At 41.5% G+C, this 27,731-nt stretch overlaps 1 protein-coding gene across 5 annotated transcripts in view; it reads right to left on the reverse strand.

Moving 5' to 3' along the window:
• LOC106604537 (LIM domain-binding protein 2) overlaps window positions 1-27,310 on the reverse strand; it is a 100,491-nt gene extending 73,181 nt beyond the window's left edge. For 2 of the 5 annotated variants that reach the window (XM_014199261.3, XM_082975115.1), the window contains exons 1-2: window positions 27,002-27,306; window positions 2,427-2,529 (exon numbers count right to left, since the gene is read on the reverse strand). In XM_014199261.3, the coding sequence (XP_014054736.1) occupies window positions 2,427-2,529; window positions 27,002-27,133 (235 nt within the window). In that variant the 5' untranslated portion in view covers window positions 27,134-27,306. Of the gene's footprint in view, window positions 1-2,426; window positions 2,530-27,001 lie in introns of all 5 variants that reach the window. The other 3 variants (XM_014199262.3, XM_082975116.1, XM_082975117.1) reach the window with 2 other exon arrangements.
• Between the last annotated feature and the right edge of the window lie 421 nt (window positions 27,311-27,731).

The raw sequence follows: 27,731 nt of genomic DNA on the forward strand, positions 1-27,731 counted from the left end.
AACAAAACAGGTTTTGTTATTTAAAGATGAATAAATTAATAAATATGAAGCCTAATAATAACAATGCTGTACAAAAAATATGATAAATAAATGTAAATTCCAAATTGTCATCCTACCTGATTAGTGAGTTGCACAGTAGACTGCATTTTTCTCATCTTAGTCTACTACAATATTAAAACTTATATTAAATTTCCTAACCCTAACCCTAACCCTAACCCTTGTAGGCTTTTCACTATAGGCATGCTCTTTTTCCTCTAACTTTTATTTTATTAAATGAAAAAGGCCTCCATCTTCACAATCAACAGTAGCCTAAGCCAAGGCTCCTCTCTCGGTCTCTCTCTCCTTAGTAGCCGGCGTATATGCGCCCAAGGCCTGAGAGAATGGTACTGATGCGCAAATTTAGGGTGTAGGCTATGATAGACAGCCTCTCCGGGACAATTTGGCCTGCTACAATTTTATTTATTGGCTTTGATTTTTTTTATTGACCAAAAGCTGCAATAAGGGAAACCCTGGAGCATTTTCCCATCAGAGTTGTGTTTCCATTAAATGTACTTGTTGCAGATAAAAGTCTGTGTATAAATACATAGTGTACATAAAAATACTTTTTGAGGTAAAATTCCCATGTTCCGAATAAAAAATACAAGTTAAATGGATTTCCATCGCATTTTCAACTCTTGGCATACTGATGGTTTTGTCACAAAAATTGTTGCGTAGGTATAGTGAATGTGCCAACTCTGGTATTGTCACGTGCACTCTAGCCAACAGCTTGCAGACACAGTGCAGTTATAGCCTACTACATGATGAGATTATTATTGACAAAAGTGCAAGATAATATGTATTTGTTGAATCGCATCCAAGCATTGATCATCACATCACCAGAACAAAACCCTAGATATAGGTGTCACGTCCTGACCAGTAAAAGGGGTTATTTGTTATTGTAGTTTGGTCAGGATGTGGCAGGGGTGTGTTTGTTTAGTGTGTTTCGGGGTTTTTGGTTTATGTTCTATTTTTTCTATTTCTATGTGGGTTTTGTAGTTTGTCTATTTCTATGTTAGTTTTGGGAACGACCTCCAATTAGAAGCAGCTGGTTGTCGTTGCTTCTAATTGGAGGCCATATTTTAGTGGGTTTATTTGTTCCATGTATAGTCTATGTACCTTACAGGACTGTTTTTCGTCGTTCTTGTGTTCATTTCTTTAATAGATCAAGAAGATGATTCACATCCCTGCTGCAGTTTGGTCCGATCATTACGACGCTTATGACAATAGGAGCGTGTGTATGCTTACAGGAGACTTTTGAAGTAGCCTAATCAGATTAAAACATTGTGACTGGTTGTGTTTATACCACATATAAAAAGTTCATATTAAAAAGTAATATTTTGGCTATATTGAAGCGTTGTAGGTGCATGAGGAATAGCCACTAGGATTGGAGAGGAGGCAGAGCGTGAGTTAAGCTTTCCTGAATAACTGGGCCTGCTGGGAGCATATGTGGCCACATTATAGGACGACTTGGGAGAATGATGATGCGCAACAGACAGCGCATCTCAGTATTAGAAGTAAAACTACAGCCAGACTGGCCTGCTACTGTGCCATTCTAGACATAACACAATGTCCAGAGTAGACCCACAACTGATCCAAATCAAATGAAACATTCAAATAGCACGGCTTTTGCGCCGTTACTCAAACAATATTTTCACTGCACCCTAGAGTAGGCTAGAATGTTGTACTCACTTGAAAACAATAATTAAATTGTTCATTGCATTATTGTGTTGTAGGCAAGTCTAGGTAGGATGATTGTATTGTCCCATCAATAGGGGAGATTTTTTAGCTTTGACTCATGCCTTCACTGTTCTTTCATGCGTATCTCCGCTGTCTATCAGCTATTCCTATTTGTTCTTGTCGATTCATAAAAAAAATGTATGCAGATTGTAATATTTTTTGTGTGGTACGATTGCAAGTTAGCCTACTGCAGATCTGGACAACGATCCACCTACCACTATTGTCACTATGAATGGTGGATGGAGGGCAGGATAGATAGTTAGACTGGTAGACTATACTGACCTGTGGAATAGTAAAAGTTAGTGCAGGGAAAAGTGTAGTGCATAAGGGAAGTACCAAAACACCTTGACATAGGAAAAGGTGCATTCAAGCAGATTAGGAAATTTGGCTAGGATGGAAGAAATATATAGTAAAATCTGCAAAAGAGCGAATGTAAACCTGGGGAAAACGCACTACCCTCCCCTGTGCCCAATGAAAAAAAACACAACCCTCTCCAAAGCAAAAAACCCTCCCCTATTTTGGAACACACCTCCCCTCACTAAATTGCGATCTGTCCCAAACGCTAGAGAAAGGCATGACAGTAGGTAGGAAGTGAGCTACTGAACAGAACAAAGGACAGTTGGTAAAGCAGGTGGGCAGTGTAGTCTTACTGTATCTCTTTGGTCCATCCTCCAGGCAGAAGGAGAGGGTCAGGGTGGCGTCCTCCTCAAAGAACTCCGTGGCAAACGCATCCCACCACAGACTGTCACTCTCCTGAAAGAGAGAGAGAGAAGAAAGTTGATCAATAATTTAAATAGTTCTAATATTATCATATCATTTGCTTTGATGCACAGAACATATTTTATGGAAACAACAGATTCTATACTATCGACGTATTCCCCCAAAATCTCTTTTCTCCATGATAAGTACATCACGCATCAACCCAGGACATCCACCACTGTACACAACATCATGATATTGAAATCACTTTGCTATCACAAACAGGCAAAACGTTGTACCCTTCCACCTGCCACTCTGGGGAACATGACACCATCATTTACCAGATAATGTACCGTAACCGCGGACGACCCCATGTGACGCATGATGTTGATTTCACCCGACATGTTAGGATAGATCGAGAGAGGCTTTCATTCGTTGCTCCACTGAGGGATCGCTAGACCCTTCCAGATTTTTACAATTATCCATGTCAATGTCGCCTAGCGTCAAGTCCAATATGTGTTGACCCCAAGGACCTTGAAGAACAACTCAATGTGCTTCATATCTGCAGGTCTTGAGGTGTGTGTGCGTGTGTGTATATGTGTGTGTGCGCGTGTGTGTGTGCGCGTGTGTGTGTGCGTGTGTGTGTGTGTGTGTGTGTGTGTGTGTGTGTGTGTGTGTGTGTGTGTGTGTGTGTGTGTGTGTGTGTGTGTGTGTGTGTGTGTGTGTGTGTGTGTGTGTGTGATATAGGGGGGAGAGGGAGGGAGGGGATAGAACTTCTGCAGTTCATTTTGAAGGTGAATCAATACGTGATTATGACCTGGGAATAGAGCGTCCGCTGGTGAAGTAGCATCACCATCCCTGGGTCATAGATTGGTGATAAACCTAGGGATAGGCCTATGATACCTTAACAGCTGGGATTCAATCAATTACAGATTGAGTTAACTGCACTGCTGTATCGGAGGTGTTAACAAATTTGTAACCAACACGCTGATCTGATTCTCATTGGATATTGGATACATACTAGAAGCGCGGTTTCCTCCTATGAAAAATGATACATTCTCATCTGTCCATTTCTGCACAGTCACATATTTGTTATCTTTGCTGCATCACCACTACCCAAATTTAGAGCAAGCAAACTATGATTCTTAATTCTGACCCAGATAGGCCCACTGCTGCACCATCATTGCATTCTACTAGCACACTGGGAGTAGTGATGATTGACTCAACAGGAGTCCCTGAATGGTGTGTGTGATTGGGCTAGTGCCAGGCAACTGTCAGCGGATTGAGTCCCCCAGGGGACAGGAGGACAGGGTGGTTTGGTGGTGGGATAGGGGGCATGGATGCCTAGCGCAGCAGGATTCCACTAGAATAGAGGTTACCAAACTGTTTATAGTCCCGTACCCCTTCAAACATTCAACCTCCAGCTGCGTACACCAGGGTCAGCGCACTCTCAAATGTAGTTTTTTGCCATCATTGTAAGCCTGCCACACACACACACACTATACGATACATTTATTAAACATAAGAAGTAGTGTGAGTTTTTGACACAACCCGGCTCGTGGGAAGTGACAAAGAGCTCTTATAGGACCAGGGTACAAATAATAACATAATAATAATTTTAAAAAAGTATCTTTATTTAGCCCTCTTACATATAAAACTTTATTTGTTAATCAAAAATTCTGAATAACTCACCACAGGTTAATGAGAAGGGTGTGCTTGAAAGGATACAATGTTGGGTTGTATTGGAGAGAGTCTCAGTCTTAAATCGTTTTCCTCACACAGTCTGTGCCTGTATTAAGTTTTCATGCTAGTGAGGGCCGAGAATCCACTCTCACATAGGTACGTGGTTGCAAAGGGCATCAGTGTCTTAACAGCACAATTTGCCAAGGCAGGATACTCTGAGCGCAGCCCAATCCAGAAATCCGGCAGTGGCTTATGATTAAATACAATTTTCACAGAACCGCTTGTTGCAATTTCGATGAGGCTCTCTTGTTCAGATATCGGTAAGTGGACTGGAGGCAGGGCATGAAAGGGATAACGAATCCAGTTGTTTGTGCAATCCGTTCTTGAAAGTACCTGTGTAATTTCGCACCCAACTCACTCAGGTGCTTCGCTATTTCACATTTGACATTGTCTGTAAGCTTGAGTTCATTTACACACCAAAAAAATCATACAATGACGGAAAGACCTGTGTGTTGTCCATGTTAAAAGCAGACAGAGAAGAGCTCCAACTTCTTAATCATAGCCTCAATTTTGTCCTGCACGTTGAATATAGTTGCAGAGAGTCCCTGTAATCCTAGATTCAGATCATTCAGGCCAGAAAAACATCCCCCAGATTGGCCAGTCGTGTGAGAAACTCGTCATCATGCAAGTGGTCAGACAAGTGAAAATTATGGTCAGTAAAGAAAACTTTAAGCTCGTCTCTCAATTTTAATAAAAGTGTCAACACTGTGTCAATCCTGTCAACCTCTCCTGTTATCCTGGTTTCCAGTGTTTTGCAGAAGAGGGTGTCATCCTTAATTGACCCCCCATAAACGTAACAGACATATACCAGGAGCTGTGCCAGGCCCGCCACGTATGTTGACTCATCCAGCTGTAACACGTTGAATTCACTGGCTTGTATGCGAAGCAGTAATTGTTTCAAAACATCTCCTGCCGTGTCATTGATACATCGTGAAACAGTGTTGTTTGATGACGCAATTATCTGTATTGGATTTTTTCGCCTTTTCCCCCAGCATTGTCCCAGCCATATCCACAGCAGCAGGAAGAATTAAGTACTCCACAATGGTATTGGGCTTGCCTGTTCTAGCCACTTGGTAGCTCACCATATAAGACGCTTCTAGCCCCTTCTTATTAATGTTATCTGTTGGTTCTATACATGTCGTACTACTCGAAAGTTGTCTTAATTCTCGCTCAGAAAACTCCTGTGGCTTATTTTTGAAATTGGAATGTTTTGTTTCTAAATCTCTGCGCAAGACTGAAGGTTTCATCGAGTTGTAAGATAGTACTTTTACACATATAACACACTGTGGCTGAGGAAAGGCACTACTCCCAATATAAGTGAACTGCAAATCAATGTAGTTCTCATCATATTTGCGCCTCTTCGACGGTCCAACGTCCCTGTCAGTTGTTCGGTGAGGGGGCAGTAGCTCTTCAGCTGCATCAGACACACAGCTGTCAATGTCCATGCTAGCTGGGCTAACACCAAATGTAGAATTACTGATGCTAGCATTGGATGTGCTCGTGGAAGCAGAGAAACTTGTGTCGTCGACATGTGCAGGTGTAGTACTGCTGGTAGTAGCAGTACTACTAGTACAGCTGGTATGTGTCTCTATGGCCCGACTTTTTTTAACCATTCATAAATTTTCGAGCAAACGGAATGAGCAGCAGCTACGTTTGGCTACACACGGACCGTTAGTGGAATTTATTTGACATTGTGTTATTTCGCTGAACACTAGATGGCTTAATTATATTTTTGGCAGTGAAACAAAGCTACTCAGGCAAGAAAAAAACAAATGTATAGCCCCGTTGGAAATATAAATGGAAAAATGTGAATATTGTTTTTATATATATATATATATATATATATATATATACACTGCTCAAAAAAATAAAGGGAACACTTAAACAACACAATGTAACTCCAAGTCAATCACACTTCTGTGAAATCAAACTGTCCACTTAGGAAGCAACACTGATTGACAATAAATTTCACATGCTGTTGTGCAAATGGAATAGACAACAGGTGGAAATTATAGGCAATTAGCAAGACACCCCCAATAAAGGAGTGGTTCTGCAGGTGGGGACTACAGACCACTTCTCAGTTCCTATGCTTCCTGGCTGATGTTTTGGTCACTTTTGAATGCTGGCGGTGCTTTCACTCTAGTGGTAGCATGAGACGGAGTCTACAACCCACACAAGTGGCTCAGGTAGTGCAGCTCATCCAGGATGGCACATCAATGCGAGCTATGGCAAGAAGGTTTGCTGTGTCTGTCAGCGTAGTGTCCAGAGCATGGAGGCGCTACCAGGAGACAGGCCAGTACATCAGGAGACGTGGAGGAGGCCGTAGGAGGGCAACAACCCAGCAGCAGGACCACTACATCCGCCTTTGTGCAAGGAGGAGCAGGAGAAGCACTGCCAGAGCCCTGCAAAATGACATCCAGCAGGCCACAAATGTGCATGTGTCTGCTCAAACGATCAAAACAGACTCCATGAGGGTGGTATGAGGGCCCGACGTCCACAGGTGGGGGTTGTGCTTACAGCCCAACACCGTGCAGGACGTTTGGCATTTGCCAGAGAACACCAAGATTGACAAATTCGCCACTGGCGCCCTGTGCTCTTCACAGATGAAAGCAGGTTCACACTGAGCACATGTGACAGACGTGACAGAGTCTGGAGACGCCGTGGAGAACGTTCTGCTGCCTGCAACATCCTCCAGCATGACCGGTTTGGCGGTGGGTCAGTCATGGTGTGGGGTGGCATTTCTTTGGGGGGCCACACAGCCCTCCATGTGCTCACCAGAGGTAGCCTGACTGCCATTAGGTACCGAGATGAGATCCTCAGACCCCTTGTGAGACCATATGCTGGTGCGGTTGGCCCTGGGTTCCTCCTAATGCAAGACAATGCTAGACCTCATGTGGCTGGAGTGTGTCAGCAGTTCCTGCAAGAGGAAGGCATTGATGCTATGGACTGGCCCGCCCGTTCCCCAGACCTGAATCCAATTGAGCACATCTGGGACATCATGTCTCGCTCCATCCACCAACGCCACGTTGCATCACAGACTGTCCAGGAGTTGGCGGATGCTTTAGTCCAGGTCTGGGAGGAGATCCCTCAGGAGACCATCCGCCACCTCATCAGGAGCATGCCCAGGCGTTGTAGGGAGGTCATACAGGCACGTGGAGGCCACACACACTACTGAGCCTCATTTTGACTTGTTTTAAGGACATTACATCAAAGTTGGATCAGCCTGTAGTGTGGTTTTCCACTTTAATTTTGAGTGTGACTCCAAATCCAGACCTCCATGGGTTGATAAATTGGATTTCCATTGATTATTTTTGTGTGATTTTGTTGTCAGCACATTCAACTATGTAAAGAAAAAAGTATTTAATAAGATTATTTCTTTCATTCAGATCTAGGATGTGTTGTTTAAGTGTTCCCTTTATTTTTTTGAACAGTATATATATATATATAAGAAAAGTAATTTTTTTTATAAAAAAAAATGTGAATCACATTTTTATTTGGCATACCCCCGACGGCATTGCGCGTACCCCAGTTTGGGAATACATGCACTAACAACAATGGTCACACGTGACTGACGAGGACTCCACTGGGACAGCACTGGATGAGCTGGTCGAGAAATGTGTATGTGAGAGAGAGAGAGACAGAGAGGGGGGCAGAGAGAGAGAGAGAGGGGGGGGAGAGGGGGAGAGAGAGAAGTTGACTGAGAGAGAGAGAGGGGAGAGAGCGGGAGAGAGAGAAGTTGACAGAGAGAGAGAGGGGAGAGAGAGACATAGACAGGGAAAGAGAGAGAGAAAAAGAGGGGGGAGATAGAGAGAGAGAGAGAGAGAGAGCGAGAGAGAGAGAGAGAGAGAGAGAGAGAGAGAGAGAGAGAGAGAGAGAGAGAGACAGTGAGCATAGCCTTGCTATTGAGGAAGGCCACAGTAGGCAGACCTGGCTCTCAAGAGAAGACAGGCAATGTGCACACTGCCCACAAAATTAGGTGGAAACTGAGCTGCACTTCCTAACCTCCTGCTAAATGTATGACCATATTAAAGACACATATTTCCCTCAGATTACACAGACACACAAAGAATTCGAAGACAAACCCAATTTTTTTTTTTTTTTTTTTTACCTTTATTTAACTAGGTAAGTCAGTTAAGACCACATTCTTATTTTCAATGAAGGCCTAGGAACGGTGGGTTAACTGCCTTGTTCAGGGGCAGAACGACAGATTTTTACCTTGTCAGCTCGGGGATTCAATCTTGCAACCTTACGGTTAACTAGTCCAACGCTCTAACCACCTGCTTTACATTGCACTCCACGAGGAGCCTGCCTGTTACGCGAATGCAGTAAGAAGCCAAGGTAAGTTGCTAGCTAGCATTAAACTTATCTTCTAAAAAACAATCAATCAATCATAATCACTAGTTAACTACACATGGTTGATGATATTACTAGTTTATCTAGCCTGTCCTGCGTTGCATATAATCGCTTAGGTACACGTTGCTCCAACCATAAATATCAATGCCTTTCTTAAAATCAATACAAAAGTATATATTTTTAAACTTGCATATTTTGTTAATATTGCCTGCTAACATGAATTTCTTTAAACTAGGGAAAATGTGTCACTTCTCTTGCAAACAGAGTCAGGGTATATGCAGCAGTTTGGGCCGCCTGGCTCGTTGCGAACTGTGAAGGCTATTTCTTCCTAACAAAGACAGCCGACTTCGCCAAACGGGGGATGATTTAACAAAAGCGCTTTGCGAAAAAAGAACAATCGTTGCACGACTGTACCTAACCATAAACATCAATGCCTTTCTTAAAATCAATACACAGAAGTATATATTTTTAAACCTGCATATTTAGCTAAAAGAAATCTAGGTTAGCAGGCAATATTAACCAGGTGAAATTGTGTCATTTTGCGTTCATTGCATACAGAGTCAGGGTATATGCAACAGTTTGGGCCGCCTGGCTCGTTGCGAACTAATTTGCCAGAATTTTACGTAATTATGCCATAACATTGAAGGTTGTGCTATGTAACAGGAATATTTAGACTTAGGGATGCCACCCGTTAGATAAAATACGGAACGGTTCCGTATTTCACTGACAGGAAAAATGTTTTGTTTTCGAGATGATAGTTTACGGATTCGACCATATTAATGACCTAAGGCTCGTATTTCTGTGTGTTATTATGTTATAATTAAGTCTATGATTTGATAGAGCAGTCTGACTGAGCGATGGTAGGCAGCAGCAGGCTCGTAAGCATTCATTCAAACAGCACTTTCGTGCGTTTGCCAGCAGCCCTTCGCAATGCATTGCGCTGTTTATGACTTCAAGCCTGTCAACTCCCAAGATTAGGCTGGTGTTACCAATGTGAAATGGCTAGCTAGTTAGCCAGGTGCGCGCTAATAGCGTTTCAAACGTCACTCGCTCTGAGGCTTGGAGTAGTTGTTCCCCTTGCTCTACATGGGTAACGCTGCTTCGAGGGTGGCTGTTGTCGATGTGTTCCTGGTTCGAGCCCAGGTAGGAGCGAGGAGAGGGACGGAAGCTATACTGTTACACTGGCAATACTAAAGTGCCTATAAGAACATCCAATAGTCAAAGGTATATGAAATACAAATCGTATAGAGAGAAATAGTCCTATAATTCCTATAATAACTACAACCTAAAACTTCTTACCTGGGAATATTGAAGACTCATGTTAAAAGGAACCACCAGCTTTCATATGTTCTCATGTTCTGAGCAAGGAACTTAAATGTTAGCTTTTTTACATGGCACATATTGCACTTTTACTTTCTTCTCCAACACTTTGTTTTTGCATTATTTAAACCAAATTGAACATGTTTCATTATTTATTTGAGGCTAAATAGATTTTATTGATGTATTATATTAAGTTAAAATAAGTGTTCATTCAGTATTGTTGTAATTGTTATTATTACAAATAAATAAATATAAAATCGGCCGATTAATCGGTATTGGTGTTTTGTGGCCCTCCAATAATCGGTGTCAGTATCGGCGGTGAAAAAAAAATCATAATCGGTCGACCTCTAGTTAGGACAGCACCTTGACAAGAAATACCACACAGCCATTTTCCAAGCAAGGAGAGGCGTCACAAAAACGAGAAATACAGCTAAAATGAATCACTAACCTTTGATGATCTTCATCAGATGGCACTCATAGGACTTCATGTTACACAATACATGTATGTTTTGCTCGATAAAGTTCATATTTATATCCAAAAACCCCATTTTACATTGGCGTGTAATGTTCAGAAATGTTTTGCCTCCAAAACATCCGGTGAATGAGCACATCAATTTACAGAAATACTCATCATAAACGTTGATAAAATATACAACTGTTATGCATAGAATTAAAGATAAACTTCTCCTTAATGCAACCGCTGTGTCAGATTTCAAAAAAGCTTTACGGCGTAAGCACACCTTGCAATAATCTGAGTACAGCGCTCAGTCACCAAAACAAGCCATACAGATACCCGCCATGTTGTGGAGTCAGAAATAGCATTATAAATATTCACTTACCTTTGATGATCTTCATCGGAATGCACTCCCAGGAATCCCAGTTACACAATAAATGTTTGTTTTGTTCGAATAAAGTCAATCTTTATGTCCAAATACCTCCATTTTGTTTGCGCGTTATGTTCACTATTCCAAATGCAGAAGGCGCTCGCACTAAAGTCCAGACGAAAAGTCAAAACAGTTCTATTACAGTTTGTAGAAACATGTCAAACGATGTGTAGAATCAATCTTTAGGATGTTTTAATCATAAATCTTCAAAAATATTCCAACCGGACAATTCCTTTCTCTTCATAAAGGAAAAAGAACTGAGCTCGTGCTCATGGCCGTGCGCGTGACTAAACTAATGGCCTACTGCCAGACACCTGATACAAACAGCTCTTATTCGCTCCCCATTCACAGTAGAAGCCTGAAACAACGTTCTAAAGGCTGTTGACGTCTAGTGGAAGCCTTAGGAAGTGCAATATGACCCCCATAGACACTGTATATTGGATAGGCAATCACTTGAAAAACTACAAACCTCAGATTTCCACACTTCCTGGTTGGATTTTTTCTCAGGCTTTTGCCTGCCATATGAGTTCTGTTATACTCACAGACATCAATCAAACAGTTTTAGAAACTTCAGATTGTTTTCTATCCAAATCTACTAATTATATGCATATTCTAGCTTTTGGGCCTGAGTAGTAGGCAGTTTACTCTGGCCACGCTTTTCATCCGGACGTGAAAATACTGCCCCCTACCCCAATGAAGTTAAAGACACATATTTCCCTTAGATTACACAGACCCACAAAGAATTCGAAGACAAACCCAGTTTTTATAAACTCCCATATCTATTTGGTGAAATACCACAGTGTGCCATCAAAGCAGTAAGATTTGTGACCTGTTGCCACAAGAAAAGGGCAACCAGTGAAGAACAAACACCATTGTAAACACAACCCATATTTATTTTCCCTTTTGTACTTGAACTATTTGCACATAATAATTATATTTTTGGCAGTGAAACAAGGCTACTCAGGCGAGAAAAAACCCCAAATGTATAGCCCCGTTGGAAAATATCAATGTAAAAATGTGAAGATTTTTTTTATATACACTGCTCAAAAAAATAAAGGGAACACAAACAACACAATGTAACTCCAAGTCAATCACCCTTCTGTGAAATCAAACTGTCCACTTAGGAAGCAACACTGATTGACAATAAATTTCACATGCTGTTGTGCAAATGGAATAGACAACAGGTGGAAATTATAGGCAATTAGCAAGACACCCCCAATAAAGGAGTGGTTCTGCAGGTGGACCACAGACCACTTCTCAGTTCCTATGCTTCCTGGCTGATGTTTTGGTCACTTTTGAATGCTGGCGGTGCTTTCACTCTAGTGGTAGCATGAGACGGAGTCTACAACCCTCACAAGTGGCTCAGGTAGTGCAGCTCATCCAGGATGGCACATCAATGCAAGCTGTTGCAAGAAGGTTTCCTGTGTCTGTCAGCGTAGTGTCCAGAGCATGGAGGCGCTACCAGGAGACAGGTCAGTACATCAGGAGACGTGGAGAAGGCCGTAGGAGGGCAACAACCCAGCAGCAGGACAGCTACCTCCGCCTTTGTGCAAGGAGGAGCAGGAGGAGCACTGCCAGAGCCCTGCAAAATGACCTCCAGCAGGCCACAAATGTGCATGTGTCTGCTCAAATGGTCAGACACAGACTCCATGAGGGTGGTATGAGGGCCCGACGTCCACAGGTGGGAGTTGTGCTTACAGCCCAACACCGTGCAGGACGTTTGGCATTTGCCAGAGAACAACAAGATTGGCAAATTCGCCACTGGCGGCCTGTGCTCTTCACAGATGAAAGCAGGTTCACACTGAGCACGTGACAGACGTGACAGAGTCTGGAGACGCCGTGGAGAACGTTCTGCTGCCTGCAACATCCTCCAGCATGACCGGTTTGGCGGTGGGTCAGTCATGGTGTGGGGTGGCATTTCTTTGGGGGGCCGCACAGCCCTCCATGTGCTCGCCAGAGGTAGCCTGACTGCCATTAGGTACCGAGATGAGATCCTCAGACCCCTTGTGAAACCATATGCTGGTACGGTTGGCCCTGGGTTCCTCCTAATGCAAGACAATGCTAGACCTCATGTGGCAGGAGTGTGTCAGCAGTTCCTGCAAGAGGAAGGCATTGATGCTATGGACTGGCCCGCCCGTTCCCCAGACCTGAATCCAATTGAGCACATCTGGGACATCATGTCTCGCTCCATCCACCAACGCCACGTTGCACCACAGACTGTCCAGGAGTTGGCGGATGCTTTAGTCCAGGTCTGGGAGGAGATCCCTCAGGAGACCATCCGCCACCTCATCAGGAGCATGCCCAGGCATGGTAGCGAGGTCATACAGGCACATGGAGGCCACACATACTACTGAGCCTCATTTTGACTTGTTTTAAGGACATTACATCAAAGTTGGATCAGCCTGTAGTGTGGTTTTCCACTTTAATTTTGAGTGTGACTCCAAATCCAGACCTCCATGGGTTGATAAATTGGATTTCCATTGATTATTTTTGTGTGATTTTGTTGTCAGCACATTCAACTATGTAAAGAAAAAAGTATTTAATAAGATTATTTCTTTCATTCAGATCTAGGATGTGTTGTTTAAGTGTTCCCTTTATTATTTTGAGCAGTATATATATATATATATAAGAAAAGTCTGAAATGTCTTTCGTTTTGGAACTTTTGTGAGTGTAATGTTTACTATACATTTTTTTCTGGTTTATTATCTATTTCACTTGCTTTGGCAATGTAAACATATTATTTTTTATTTAACCAGCTAAGTCAGTTAAGAACAAATTCTTATTTACAATGACAGCCTACTGGGAAACAGTGGGTTAACTGCCTTGTTCTGGGGCAGAACAACAGATTTTTACCTTGTCAGCTCAGGGATTCGATTCAGCAACCTTTCAGTTACTGGCCCAACACTCTAGGTAGGCACCAGGCCAATAAAGCCCTTCAATTGAGTTGAGTTGAATTGAGAGAGAAAGAGAGCGAGAGAGAGAGAAATTGCATGGCTGTCTAAAGCTTTGTGCATTTCTTTTCAGTGTGTGTGAGTACTTGCACGCGTGTGTATGTGTGTGAGACCGATTCTGATTAGTCACACTCAGCAGGCTGAATGACCTCAGCAGATAATCCTGTCCTGTGAAGGGCCTTCAGGGAGTGAGAGTAGAACCATGGTCAACAAGGCACTATCTCCCCCGCCCCCCCTCTCTCTCTCATTCACGCTCTCCCCCATCATATGTTAACATTGCCAAAGCAAGTGAAGTAGATCATAAACAAAAGTGATATAAAATATAAAACGTAACAGTAAACATTACACTGAATAATGTCTATATACAGTGTTCTAACGATGTGCAAATAGTACAAAAGGAAAAATAAATAAACATAAATATGGGTTGTATTTACAATGGTGTTTGTTCTTCACTGGTTGCCCTTTTCTTATGGCAACAGGTCACAAATCTTGCTGGCTATGCTCACTGAGTCAGTACATAGTCAAAGCATTCCTTAAGTTTGGATCAGTCACAGTGGTCAGGTATTCTGCCACTGTGTATTCTCTGTTTAGGGCCAAATAGCATTCTAGTTTGCTCTGTTTCTTTGTTAAATCTTTCCAATGTGTCAAGTAACCATCCTTTGGTTTTCTCATGATTTGGATGGGTCTAATTTTGTTGCTGTCCTGGGGCTCTATGGGGTCTGTTTGTGTTTGTGAACAGAGCCCTAGGACCTGCTTGCTTAGGAGACTCTTCTCCAGGTTCATCTCTCTGTAGGTGATGGCTTTCTTATGGATGGTTTGGGAATCGCTTCCTTTTAGGTGGTTGCAGAATTTAACGTCTCTTTTCTGGATTTTGATAATTAGCGGGTTCAGCCAAATTCTGCTCTGCATGCATTATTTGATGTTTTACGTTGATCACGGAGGATATTTTTGCAGAATTATGCATGCAGAGTCTCAATTTGGTGTTTGTCCCATTTTGTGAATTCTTGGTTGGTGAGTGGGATACATTAGCATTAGCGGGATACCATAGTGAGAAGAGATATTTGGGCTAGATAAAGGATTTGTTGGACACTGTAGTGATGATAGATCTATGGGCTAGCTAAAGGATAAGTGGGACACCATACCGAGGATAGATCTATGAACTAGCTAAAGGATAAGTGGGACACCATACCGAGGATAGATCTATGAACTAGCTAAAGGATAAGTGGGACACCATACCGAGGATAGATCTATGAACTAGCTAAAGGATAAGTGGGACACCATACCGAGGATAGATCTATGAACTAGCTAAAGGATAAGTGGGACACCATACCGAGGATAGATCTATGAACTAGCTAAAGGATAAGTGGGACACCATACCGAGGATAGATCTATGAACTAGCTAAAGGATAAGTGGGACACCATACCGAGGATAGATCTATGAACTAGCTAAAGGATAAGTGGGACACCATACCGAGGATAGATCTATGAACTAGCTAAAGGATAAGTGGGACACCATACCGAGGATAGATCTATGAACTAGCTAAAGGATAAGTGGGACACCATACCGAGGATAGATCTATGAACTAGCTAAAGGATAAGTGGGACACCATACCGAGGATAGATCTATGAACTAGCTAAAGGATAAGTGGGACACCATACCGAGGATAGATCTATGGGCTAGCTAAAGGATTAGTGGGATACCATAGTGAGGATAGATCGATGGGCTAGCTAAGGGATAATTGGGACACCATAGCAATGATAGATCTATGGGCTAGCTAAAGGATTAGTTGGACACTATAGATACTATAGATAAATGGGCTAGCTAAAGGATTAGAGGGACCCAAAAATTAGGATAGATCTATGGGCTAGCTAAAGGATCATGTGGATAGATCTATGTGCTAGCTAAAGGATAAGTGGAACACCAGAGTGAGGATAGATCTATGGGCTAGCTAAAGGATTAGTGGGACACCATAGTGAAGATAGATCTATGGGCTAGCTAAAGGATTAGCGTGACATCATAGTGAGGATAGATCTATGGGCTAGCTAAAGGATATGTGGGACACCATACCGAGGATAGATCTATGGGCTAGATAAAGGATTAGTTGGATACTATGATTTTTATAGATATCTGGGCTAGCTAAAGGATTAGTGGGACACCATAGCGATGATAGAACTATGGGCTAGCTAAAGGATTAGTTGGACACTATAGTTATTATAGATAAATGGGATAGCTAAAGGAATAGAGGGACCCAAAAATGAGGATAGATCTATGGGCTAGCTAAAAGATTGTGTGGATAGATCTATGGGCTAGCTAAAGGATACGTGGGACACCATAGTGAGGATAGATCTATGGGCTAGCTAAAGGATTAGTGGGACACCATAGTGAGGATATATCTATGGGCTAGCTAAGGGATTAGTGGGACCCCAGAGTGAGGATATATCTATGGGCTAGCTAAAGGATTAGTGGGACACCAGAGTGAGAATTGATCAATGGGCTGGCTAAAGGATCGTGTGGATAGATCCATGGGCTAGCTAGAGGATTAGCAGGACACCATAGTGAGGATAGATACATGGGCTAGCAAGAGGATTAGTGGGACATCATAGTGTGGATAGATCTATGGGTTAGCTAGAGGATTAGTGGGACACCATAGTGAGGATAGATCTATGGGCTAGCTAGAGGATTAGTGGGACACCATAGTGATGATAGATCTATGGGCTAGCTAAAGGATGGTGACAATAGATCTATGGGCTAGCTAAAGGATTAGTGGGACACCATAGTGAGGATAGATACATGGGCTAGCAAGAGGATTAGTGGGACATCATAGTGTGGATAGATCTATGGGTTAGCTAGAGGATTAGTGGGACACCATAATGAGGATTGATCTATGGGCTAGCTATAGGATTAGTGGGACATCATAGTGAGGACAGATCTATGGGCTAGCTAAAGGATTAGTGGGAGACTATAGTGATGATAGATCGCTGGGCTAGCTAAAGGATTAGTGGGACACCATAGTGAGGATAGATCTATGGGCTAGCTGAAAGATTAGTGGGACACTATAGTGATGATAGATCGCTGGGCTAGCTAAAGGATTAGTGGGACACCATAGTGAGGATAGATCTATGGGGTAGCTAAAGGATTGTGTGGATAGATCTATGGGCTGCCAAAAGGATTAGTGGGAGACCATAATGAGGATAGATCTATGGGCTAGCTAAAGGGTAGTGAGGATTGATCTATGGACTAGCTAAATGATTAGTGGGGCACCATAGTGAGGATAGATCTATGGGCTGGCAAAAGGATTAATGGGACACCATAGTGAGGATAGATCAATGGGCTAGCTAAAGGATTAGTGGGATACCATTGTGAGGATTGTCACTAAATAACAACAGACCTGGGGCTTTTATTAACACACACTTATAAATGGATGCACACACACACACACACACACACACACACACACACACACACACACACACACACACACACACTTATTGCTTTTGGCAAACACTCCATGAAGTGAAGCACAATGTCAGTACATTTCAATCTGAAACGATAATATTCTCAGCATGCTTTAGTTAAAGGGTATTTTCTCCTTTTTCTGTTGTATGAGAGAGTGGCCACCATAGTGAGTGGTTGTGTCTGGGGTCTAACCTTGGATAATTAACCTCTGCAATCCCATTCAAATAGTGAATGGATCAGACACTGCCTGTTTCACTATGAGAATTATACTTTAGAAGGCCCTGGGGATACGAAGCATAATGGCTTAAAGTGCAAATTCACCACTTGTCAACCTCATTTTCATTATCTCCAGCCCTGTGTCTAAATATGTGAAAACAGTGCATGTCTATGTTTTGTAGAAAAATATATAAAGTTCTACCCGATGACATCATAAAAACTGTGATTTTCAAATACTATGACATTTGCAGTGACATGGGGGTAAGAAAATACCCTCCCCTCCCTCTGGCTAGAAAATCGTTGCAGGTTTTGAAAATCACTGTTTTTCTTACTTTTAATCCTACCCTGTGTTGTCACAGAGAAGTATTTTTAGGAGCCTTCTTCTTATCTTTTTAACCACAGATCAGAGAAACACGCTGTTTTCACATATGTAGACACTGGTTTGGTGCTGGAGATGATGAAGGAGGTTGAAAAGTGGCGGAATTTCCCTTTAAATGTGTGAAAAAAATGGTGGTGATGCATAGAGACATTTTCAAGGTTGTGTACATTTCTAAAATGTATACAAAATGTATACAGCCACTACCCACAATGCAACAGTGGGTCCTAGACAACACATCAGCATGCACTAATTGGACCAATAAACACGCAGCTGGTTGCCTCATCAAACTCAACGCCACTTTTACTCATATCGCTTTGTGAGTATTGTGGTAACATTGGTATAGTGTTTAGTTCATCAGCTGATCTCCTGAAATCAGTGTACATTGTTTTGAGTCAGTGAAGAAGAGCCTAGTGATTATGCCAATACATTTAACTCCAGCTGTAAGTTGGAGTGTGTTTTTCCTATGTTTCTGGTGGGAACAGTCAGCAGTGTGGTTTTCTGACATATTGACAACTACCTCGCCTGTATATGGCCGTTCTACATAATGGTCATCACCGAATCTCAAATATGTCAGAGAGAATAATTTGCCTTATACAATTGTATGCTATTCTTAATGAACTAACAAGTTAAATTACATAGAAGGAATCAATTAGGGACAGCCATGTTTGTGGGCTATATGGCCTCAGCAATACAATACATCATCCACATCCACATTCATCACTATGATCATGAAGTAAAGAAATTCATCATGCTGCCACCACCATGCTTCACCGTAGGGATGGTGAAAGGTTTCCTCCAGATGTGACTCTTGGCATTCAGGCCAAAGAGTTCAATCTTGGTTTCATCAGACCAGAGAATCTTGTTTCTCATGGTCTGAGAGTCTTTTAGGTACCTTTTGGCAAACTCCAAGCGGGCTGTCATGTGCCTTTTACTGAGTAGTGGCTTCCGTCTGGCCACTCTACCATATAGGCCTGATTGGTGGAGTGCTGCAGAGATGGTTGTCCTTCTGGAAGGTTCTCCCATCTCCACAGCGGAACTCTGGAGCTCTGTCTGTGACCATAGGAGCTCTGTCTGTCCCCTCCCTGACCAAGGCCCTTCTCCCCCGATTTCTCAGTTTGGCTGGGCGGCCAGCTCTAGGAAGAGTCTTGCTGGTTCCAAACTTCTGGTTCCAGGCCACTGTGTTCTTGGGGACCATCAGTGTTGCAGAAAAGTTTTAGGTCCCTTCCCAAGATCTGTTCCTCAACACAAACCATGGACAATTTCTTCGACCTCATGGCTTGGTTTTTGCTCTGACATGCACTGTCAACTGTGGGACCTTATATAGACAGGTGTGTGCCTTTCCAAATCATGTCCAATCATTTGAATTTACCACAGGTGGACTCCAATCAAGTTGTAGAAACAGGATGCACTTGAGCTCAATGTTGAGTCTTATAGCAAGGGTTTGAATACTTAAGTAAATAAGATATTTCCGATTTTTTGTTTTTATTAAATTTGAATATGTAATTTGTATATATATATATATATATATATATATATATATATATATATATATATATATATATACAGTATCAGTCAAAAGTTTGAAAACACTTACTCATTCAAGGGTTTTTCTTTATTTTTACTATTTTCTACATTGTAGAATAATAGTGAAGACATCAAAACTATTAAATAACACATAAGGAACCATGTAGTAACCAAAAAAGTGTTCAACTTTTGACTGGTACTGTATATATATACAGTATCAGTCAAGAGTTTGAACACACTTCTACGTTTTCAAGGATTTTCTTTATTTTAACTATTTTCTACATTGTAGAATAATAGTGAAGACATCAAAACTATGAAGACATCGGATCTATCAGTTGTGTTGTGACAAGGTAGGGTTGGTATACAGAAGATAGACCTATTTGTTAAAAGACCATATTATATTATGGCAAGAACAGCTCAAATAAGCAAAGAGAAACGACAGTCCATTATTACTTTAAGACATGAAGGAAATTTGTCCTTTGGTCTGATGAGTCCAAATTTGAGATTTTTGGTTCCAACCGCTTTGACTTGGTGAGATGTAGAGTAGGTGAATGGATGATCTCCAGCGTTGCTGGTTAAGGTGGTATTTGATGATCTCCAGCGTTGCTGGTTAAGGTGTTATTTGATGATCTCCAGCGTTGCTGGTTAAGGTGGTATTTGATGATCTCCAGCGTTGCTGGTTAAGGTGGTATTTGATGATCTCCAGCGTTGCTGGTTAAGGTGGTATTTGATGATCTCCAGCGTTGCTGGTTAAGGTGGTATTTGATGATCTCCAGCGTTGCTGGTTAAGGTGGTATTTGATGATCTCCAGCGTTGCTGGTTAAGGTGGTATTTGATGATCTCCAGCGTTGCTGGTTAAGGTGGTATTTGATGATCTCCAGCGTTGCTGGTTAAGGTGGTATTTGATGATCTCCAGCGTTGCTGGTTAAGGTGGTATTTGATGATCTCCAGCGTTGCTGGTTAAGGTGGTATTTGATGATCTCCAGCGTTGCTGGTTAAGGTGGTATTTGGCCGTTTCAGGCCAGTTAGGTACTGAAGGACTTACCTAGGATTGGATTTTGTGTCCTTTTTATGTGCTGCTCAAATCACATGTAAACAGAGCAAGTTTTCCACATACTGGGAATTCCCTTGCATGGTTGAGGATGAAGTGATCTAACTCCGAGAAAAGGTTGAATGTCATTCCCAGATGGGGACAGTGCAGTGTACTGACAACCATCACCTAATGCTCAGTTCCACATGGATCCCTATCCCCTACCACTGGGCACATCATGTAGATCTGAGAAGTATTAGCAATATGGTAATAACCCCCACTCTGATAGACTGGGAGGGGTGACTTTTTGCCTTAATGCTTATACAGTAGCCAATCAGTTCAGATCTACACAAATGCCTAGGGATTGGGAACTTTGGGGCAAGGGACTAGTGGCTGATTTTGGAACAGGCCACCTGATTACATAACAAATAGACAGTCAGTCAACCGGCAGTCAGTCAACAGAAAAGTAAATGATTTGATTTCACTAAACCCAATTTAACTCAATCCACCTCAGGAGTGCTAAGGTTTGGGCACACTGGCTAAATCCAGGTGAATCTTTTATATTCACATAACTGCATTCCCAACTGAACACAGTAGATCATGCTGGCCGATATTATTCTAGCACCCTCCATTCACGTAGCCTTGTATGAACCATTCTGATCTCGCGATCTTACATTCTGTTTTGCTACAAACATTCTGTTAAGCTACACACAGAATGTAAGCTCTCGAGATCAGGATGGTTCATATGAGGCTACCACTAAAGTGCTTTTGTTTTCTTCTCTCTCTCCCTCTCTCGCTCTCACTCTCTCTCTCTCTCTATTTCTCTCTCTCTGTCTTTCTCTCACTCTATCTCTCTGTCTCTCTTTCTCTCTCTCTCTCTCTCTCTCTCTCTCTCTCTCTCTCTCTCTCTCTCTCTTTCCCTCTCTCTCCCTCTCTCCCTCTCTCTCTCTCGCTCTCTCTCTCTTTTTCTCTCTCTCACCTATAGCTTCTCACTCGTAGCGTTATGCATCATCCCTCACTCTCCCGCTGAATATTAATGACTGCTACGCTAATGTGCTTACAGCGGCTGAGGTCGAGCAGACCCCTCCTCTGAATGGTAATCCGACTCCTCATTTGCATATCCGCTTAAGTGTCAGATTCCCCCACAACCCCTAAATCACGGCAGTGTGTGTGTGCGGAGAGGCTTCATACGGAGGCCAGTGGCCCCTGAGCAACGGTCCATAATCAATGCGGTCGAACCGTACGTTCCGTATGTATACGGTCACATAACAATCAAAGGCTGTTTTGATTGGGAAAGGGAAAGGGGGATACCTAGTCAGTTGAATACTGAATGTATTCAACTGAAATGTTTCTTCCGCATTTAACCCAACCCCTCTAGTAGGCCAGAAAAGGTTTGCTGTGTAAAATGAAAGGTAATAGGACAATGGCAAGCCGTGTGTTTAAGAACAAGTGATGGGGTTTAGTCGTTAGTAAACGTCCAGTCGTCTATCATAGTGGATTCCTAATACAGTTTACAGTATGACCTACAGTCATTCATTCAAAGGTAATCATGATGAAAAACAAAAACAGAGATTATGAATGTAAGACGATTTGATATCACTTCAGGTGGTTAATAGTTTATATGAACTTCATCATATAGCATACCGCAATGTTTACTGCATCAACAACCTTAAAGTATGCGTACATAAGTAACATATGAGATCTTCATCCAGCAAAATAGCATAGTTCACCGAAAAAAACAACACAACTATTACTTGTCTAAAACAGCTCCATAATGTCAAACAGATGCTACTGATGTTCAACAACACTACCATTCAACATTGCTGCCGAGACTCAAAGTAATGCTGCAGCATATGCTGTTCTCTGGGCCAAATTATTCTCATCAGCTGGGCAGTGCATGGACATTAGTGACTCATATTAGTTGCCCGCCAACAACAACTTAATGTAAAAACTGAATCCCAGCAGACACGTGTCTGGGGTTGGTAACTCAACAACAAACATCAATACAGACCAATCAACAAATCTAAAGGCACACCCATCATAATGGTTTCTGTAAGGTAGAGAACATATTCAGAATGGTTGGCATCACTGTATATCTATTTACCTTTTCTAAATACAAAAGATGGTAGATAAAAAGGCTGATTAATTGTAGGCTACCTGACATGTTCCTATACAAGCCATATAGTCCTTCTACTGAATAGTGGTTGGCATGATTCAACAGCCATATCCTCACTAATATTTCTGACAGGAAAATGACATAACTGTTCTGAAAAGACAACCAAAAAAACCTATACCCATCCAATTGACCAATTCTTGATGTTTTATTTTTAAATGATCAACTAGGACATCATCAGCTAGACAGGAAACGCTTCCACAACAGCTGGCAGGATGTGATGTCGGATGAAATATTAAAGAAGTCTAAGACATATATTCAGGCATGAGTCCCAAATGGCACCATATTCCCTTTATAGTGTGCTACTATGAATGGAATAGGGTGTCATTTGGGCCGCGAACACAAGTCCTATTCAGCTATTTTTATTTAATGACCCATTTTATAAAACATAACAATCAAGGCTAAAAAATAATAATCAACTGAGATGAATCTCATGAATAAAGTCCTTTAGTTTTCATAAACAATCTCTATTGTTTCTGCCTCTTTTATTGGTGGTGGTTGAGAGATTCAAAATGCAAAGTTCCCCAAAATATTATTATCTGGGCCATTTTTGATCTCCATGCATGTAGAACACTTTGTCATTACCCAGATTTTCCCCATTAAATCCATCATAAAAATTAAGGAAATTAATGCAAACAAAATTATATTTACTACCTTTATGGCTGAAATGATGGCTATGATTTTTAGAATTTGTATATATATATATATACAGTGGGGGGAAAAAGTATTTGAACCCCTGCTGATTTTGTACGTTTGCCCACTTACAAAGAAATGATCAGTCTATAATTTTAATAGTAGGTTTAATTGAACAGTGAGAGACAGAATAACAACAACAAAAAATCCAGAAAAACACATGTCAAAAATGTTATAAAATGATTTGCATTTTAATGAGGGAAATAAGTATTTGACCCCTCTGCAAAACATGACTTAGTACTTGGTGGCAAAACCCTTGTTGGCAATCACAGAGGTCAGACGTTTCTTGTAGTTGGCCACCAGGTTTGCACACATCTCAGGAGGGATTTTGTCCCACTCCTCTTTGCAGATCTTCTCCAAGTCATTAAGGTTTCGAGGCTGACGTTTGGCAACTCGAACCTTCAGCTCCCTCCACAGATTTTCTATGGGATTAAGGTCTGGAGACTGGCTAGGCCACTCCAGGACCTTAATGTGCTTCTTCTTGAGCCACTCCTTTGTTGCCTTGGCCGTGTGTTTTGGGTCTATGTCATGCTGGAATACCCATCCACGACCCATTTTCAATGCCCTGACTGAGGGAAGGAGGTTGTCACCCAAGATTTGACGGTACATGGCCCCGTCCATCGACCCTTTGATGCGGAGAAGTTGTCTTGTTCCCTTAGCAGAAAAACACCCCCACAGCATAATGTTTCCACCTCCATGTTCCCATGTGGCTCAGTTGGTAGAGCATGGTGTTTGCAATGCCAGGGTTGTGGGTTTGATTCCCACGGGGGACCAGTACGGGGGAAAAAAAATAAAGGTATGAAATGTATTCACTACTGTAAATTGCTCTGGATAAGAGCGTCTGCTAAATGACTAAAATGTAAAAATGTAATGTTCGATGGTGGAGATGGTGTTGTTGGGGTCATAGGCAGCATTCCTCCTCCTCCAAACATGTTGAGTTGATGTCAAAGAGCTCCATTTTGGTCTCATCTGACCACAACACTTTCACCAGTTGTCCTCTGAGTCATTCAGATGTTCATTGGCAAACTTCAGACGGGCATGTATATGTATTCTTGAGCAGGGGAACCTTGCGGGCACTGCAGGATTTTAGTCCTTCACGGCGTAGTGTGTTATCAATTGTTTTCTTGGTGACTATCCCAGCTGCCTTGAGATCATTGACAAGATCCTCCCGTGTAGTTCTGGGCTGATTCCTCACCGTTCTAATAATCATTGCAACTCCACGAGGTGAGATCTTGCATGGAGCCCCAGGCCGATTGACAGTTCTTTTGTGTTTCTTCCATTTGCGAATAATCACACCAAATGTTGTCACCTTCTCACCAAGCTGCTTGGCGATGGTCTTGTAGCCCATTCCAGCCTTGTGTAGGTCTACAATCTTGTCCCTGACATCCTTGGAGAGCTCTTTGGTCTTGGCCATGGTGGAGAGTTTGGAATCTGATTGATTGACTGCTTCTGTGGACAGGTGTCTTTTTTACAGGTAACAAGCTGCGGTTAGGAGCACTCCCTTTAAGAGTGTGCTCCTAATCTCAGCTCGTTACCTGTATAAAAGACACCTGGGAGCCAGAAATCTTTCTGATTGAGAGGGGGTCAAATACTTATTTCCCTCATTAAAATGCAAATCAATTTATAACATTTTTGACATGCGTTTTTCTGGATATTTTTGTTGTTATTCTGTCTCTCACTGTTCAAATAAACCTACCATTAAAATTATAGACTGATCCTTTCTTTGTCAGTGGGCAAACGTACAAAATCAGCAGGGGATCAAATACTTTTTCCCCCCACTGTATATATATATATGGTGTGTAGGGTATGTTCCTGGGAGTTGTTGCAGGCTTGGTATCTGAGGTAGACTACAGGAGTGGAAGTCCACCGGGGCTTGGACCACTCCTGTTGAATAATTCATGAATGGTGTGCCATTGCATCTCTGCAACATTGCCTTGGTCTTCTTAAAGTTGCAACACCCCTATACACAGGAAAGTCTACATCTACACTGTAAAGCATAACCATTGAACTCACTGAGTGAATTGAGTAAAATGTATTTAAATTGTAATAGTCAAATTGATTGTTTTACGTTGTACTTACACAATTATTACTTGCTCCATTACTTTCAACCATTCTTACAGATATAACCAATATCTATCACCATTGTTACAAAAACAACCAATATCAATTACCATTCTTACAGATATAACCAATATCTATCACCATTCTTACAGATATAACCAATATCTATCAACATTTTTACAGATATAACCAATATCTATCACCATTATTATAGATTTAACCAATATCTATCACGATCTTTACTGTGGTTCAACCATTCTTACAGATATAACCAAAATCTATCACCATTCTTACAGATATAACCAATATCTATCACCATTATTATAGATATAACCAATATCTATCACCATTCTTACAGATATAACCAATATCTATCACCATTATTATTGATATAACCAATATCTATCACCATTCTTACAGATATAACCAATTTCTATCACCATTATTATAGATATAACCAAAATCTATCACCATTCTTACAGATATAACCAATATCTATCACCATTATTATAGATATAACCAATATCTATCACCATTCTTACAGATATAACCAATTTCTATCACCATTCTTACAGACATAACCAATATCTATCAATCACAATCTTTAGTGTGGTTCCGATTCAAATTCCCAGTGGTCGAGTTAAATGCAGTTGGACAAAACAATGGTGATATTAAAATCAACTGTTTAACTGGTGTTCAAGTTTAAAATACGAAGACAAGTTAGTAGATTCTTGGTTCTCTCTTCAATTCCCCAAATGGCCAAACAGACTTAAAGCCAACCACTGTCAAATCCTTGCAACTTGACATCTTCTCAGAACTTGTTATTCATGATCATTTATCATAATGCTAATTCAGTGCAACCCAGTAGTTTGAACCATAACATACGGTAACATACGGTAACATACGGGCAGCAACGCCAGTCATGACAGCTATACCCATAACAAGTAGACATGGGGACTGTTCAGCTTCAATTTTATTCTAAAACAGCATGGTTTTACTGTGATTGTTCATTATAATTGGCAAACATCTCCACGTATGACTTTTTAAACAAATGTATCAAAAAAAAACCTTCTAAATCCATGTCTTTAACCATCAATCTGTCATGTTCAACATTTGATGCTTCAGTTGAAGAGACCCAAATCCAAGGTGGCACAAACCTGATTGATGGCCAAGTACATAATTCTTACATGTTTTGAAAAAATATATTTTTTCCTAACTGAACTTTAATTGAACTGATAAAGACAACTGATAAAGACAACCTGACAACTAAAATAACAAACATACATTTTGTTGTTACAATGATCTATTTAGTAAGTGTTTGTTTTCTAGCCTACTGTTTAAAAAAATGTAGGAATCTTCCAATATCAGTGAAATATGAAACCAAAACTCACTGAACTGAACATAGTTCCTTGCTCAGTCATTTTACATGATAGCCCTATCCAAATAAAAAAAAATTCTCCATGAAAATGTTATGTCAAATGATCTGTCCTTCATGTAATTTAGGATAATACAAAACTACACCTAACATGGCTATGACATACTTGGAAGGTTGGACACATCTGCAATATTAACACATCTGTATTTACAAATATAACCACTTTCCAGGTTAAACTACTGAGCCGACCCGAACAGCGCGAGAACCTGTGCCGCAACACTTCAATTTCTACCCCACAAAACAAACATCCCAACACCTTTAATTAACAGGACAACCCCGTTCATAGCATACACTGAGCAGAACTAACCTCTGTACGAGATTGGAGGCGTTTGTTCATCTCGTAGATCCTATACTCGGGTTGGACCATGTAGGGCGAGTGCCTTCTGTAGAAGGGTCCGAATGGGGAGGAATAGAACGGGTCGTTGGGAGGGTTCGACATGTTGAGTTCTTGCCGCGGTTACAAGCTGCACAGCGCAATTTCAACATCCACGCAACGCACATGGAGTGCGATGCTCTTGAAAGCGCTGTGGTACCAGCCGCTATACAAGGCTGAGCTACTCTGCACGTTGGGCTGACTAGTTCGCTGCTATAGCGGGGAGGTGAGGATGGGGAGGGGGAGGAACAGACGGGGGACTGGAAGGCAGGGTAGGAGAGAGGGAGGGCGAGCGCATGTTCATTGGACGGGTTTGAGGGCTGTATGGTTCCAGTCTAAGGGTAGTTTCCTGCTTCTATCCTTGTATTGGAGTCGACCCCAGTTCCGATCAGACAGTTTTTGCTTTGGGGATTTTTTTTGTTACCACACAGTACATTTATCTGAGTAAATTTTACTCAAATTGAATACAATTTACTCTACAAAAGATAACATTTGGTCCAAGTCTAAAAAGAGAAAAAAATTACTCTTGTTGCAGAGTTCAATTTGTTCAACTTGTTGCAGAGTTATTTCTACTCTATTCAGTGTTTATATTTAACTCTACGAACTGTAATATACTCTATTTAGAGTAACATGGAAAAAACTCTACTGCCAATTCACTCAATAC

The sequence above is a fragment of the Salmo salar genome, chromosome 05, assembly GCF_965601325.2.
Source record: "Salmo salar chromosome 05, fSalSal1, whole genome shotgun sequence".
Lineage (NCBI taxonomy): Eukaryota > Metazoa > Chordata > Actinopteri > Salmoniformes > Salmonidae > Salmo > Salmo salar.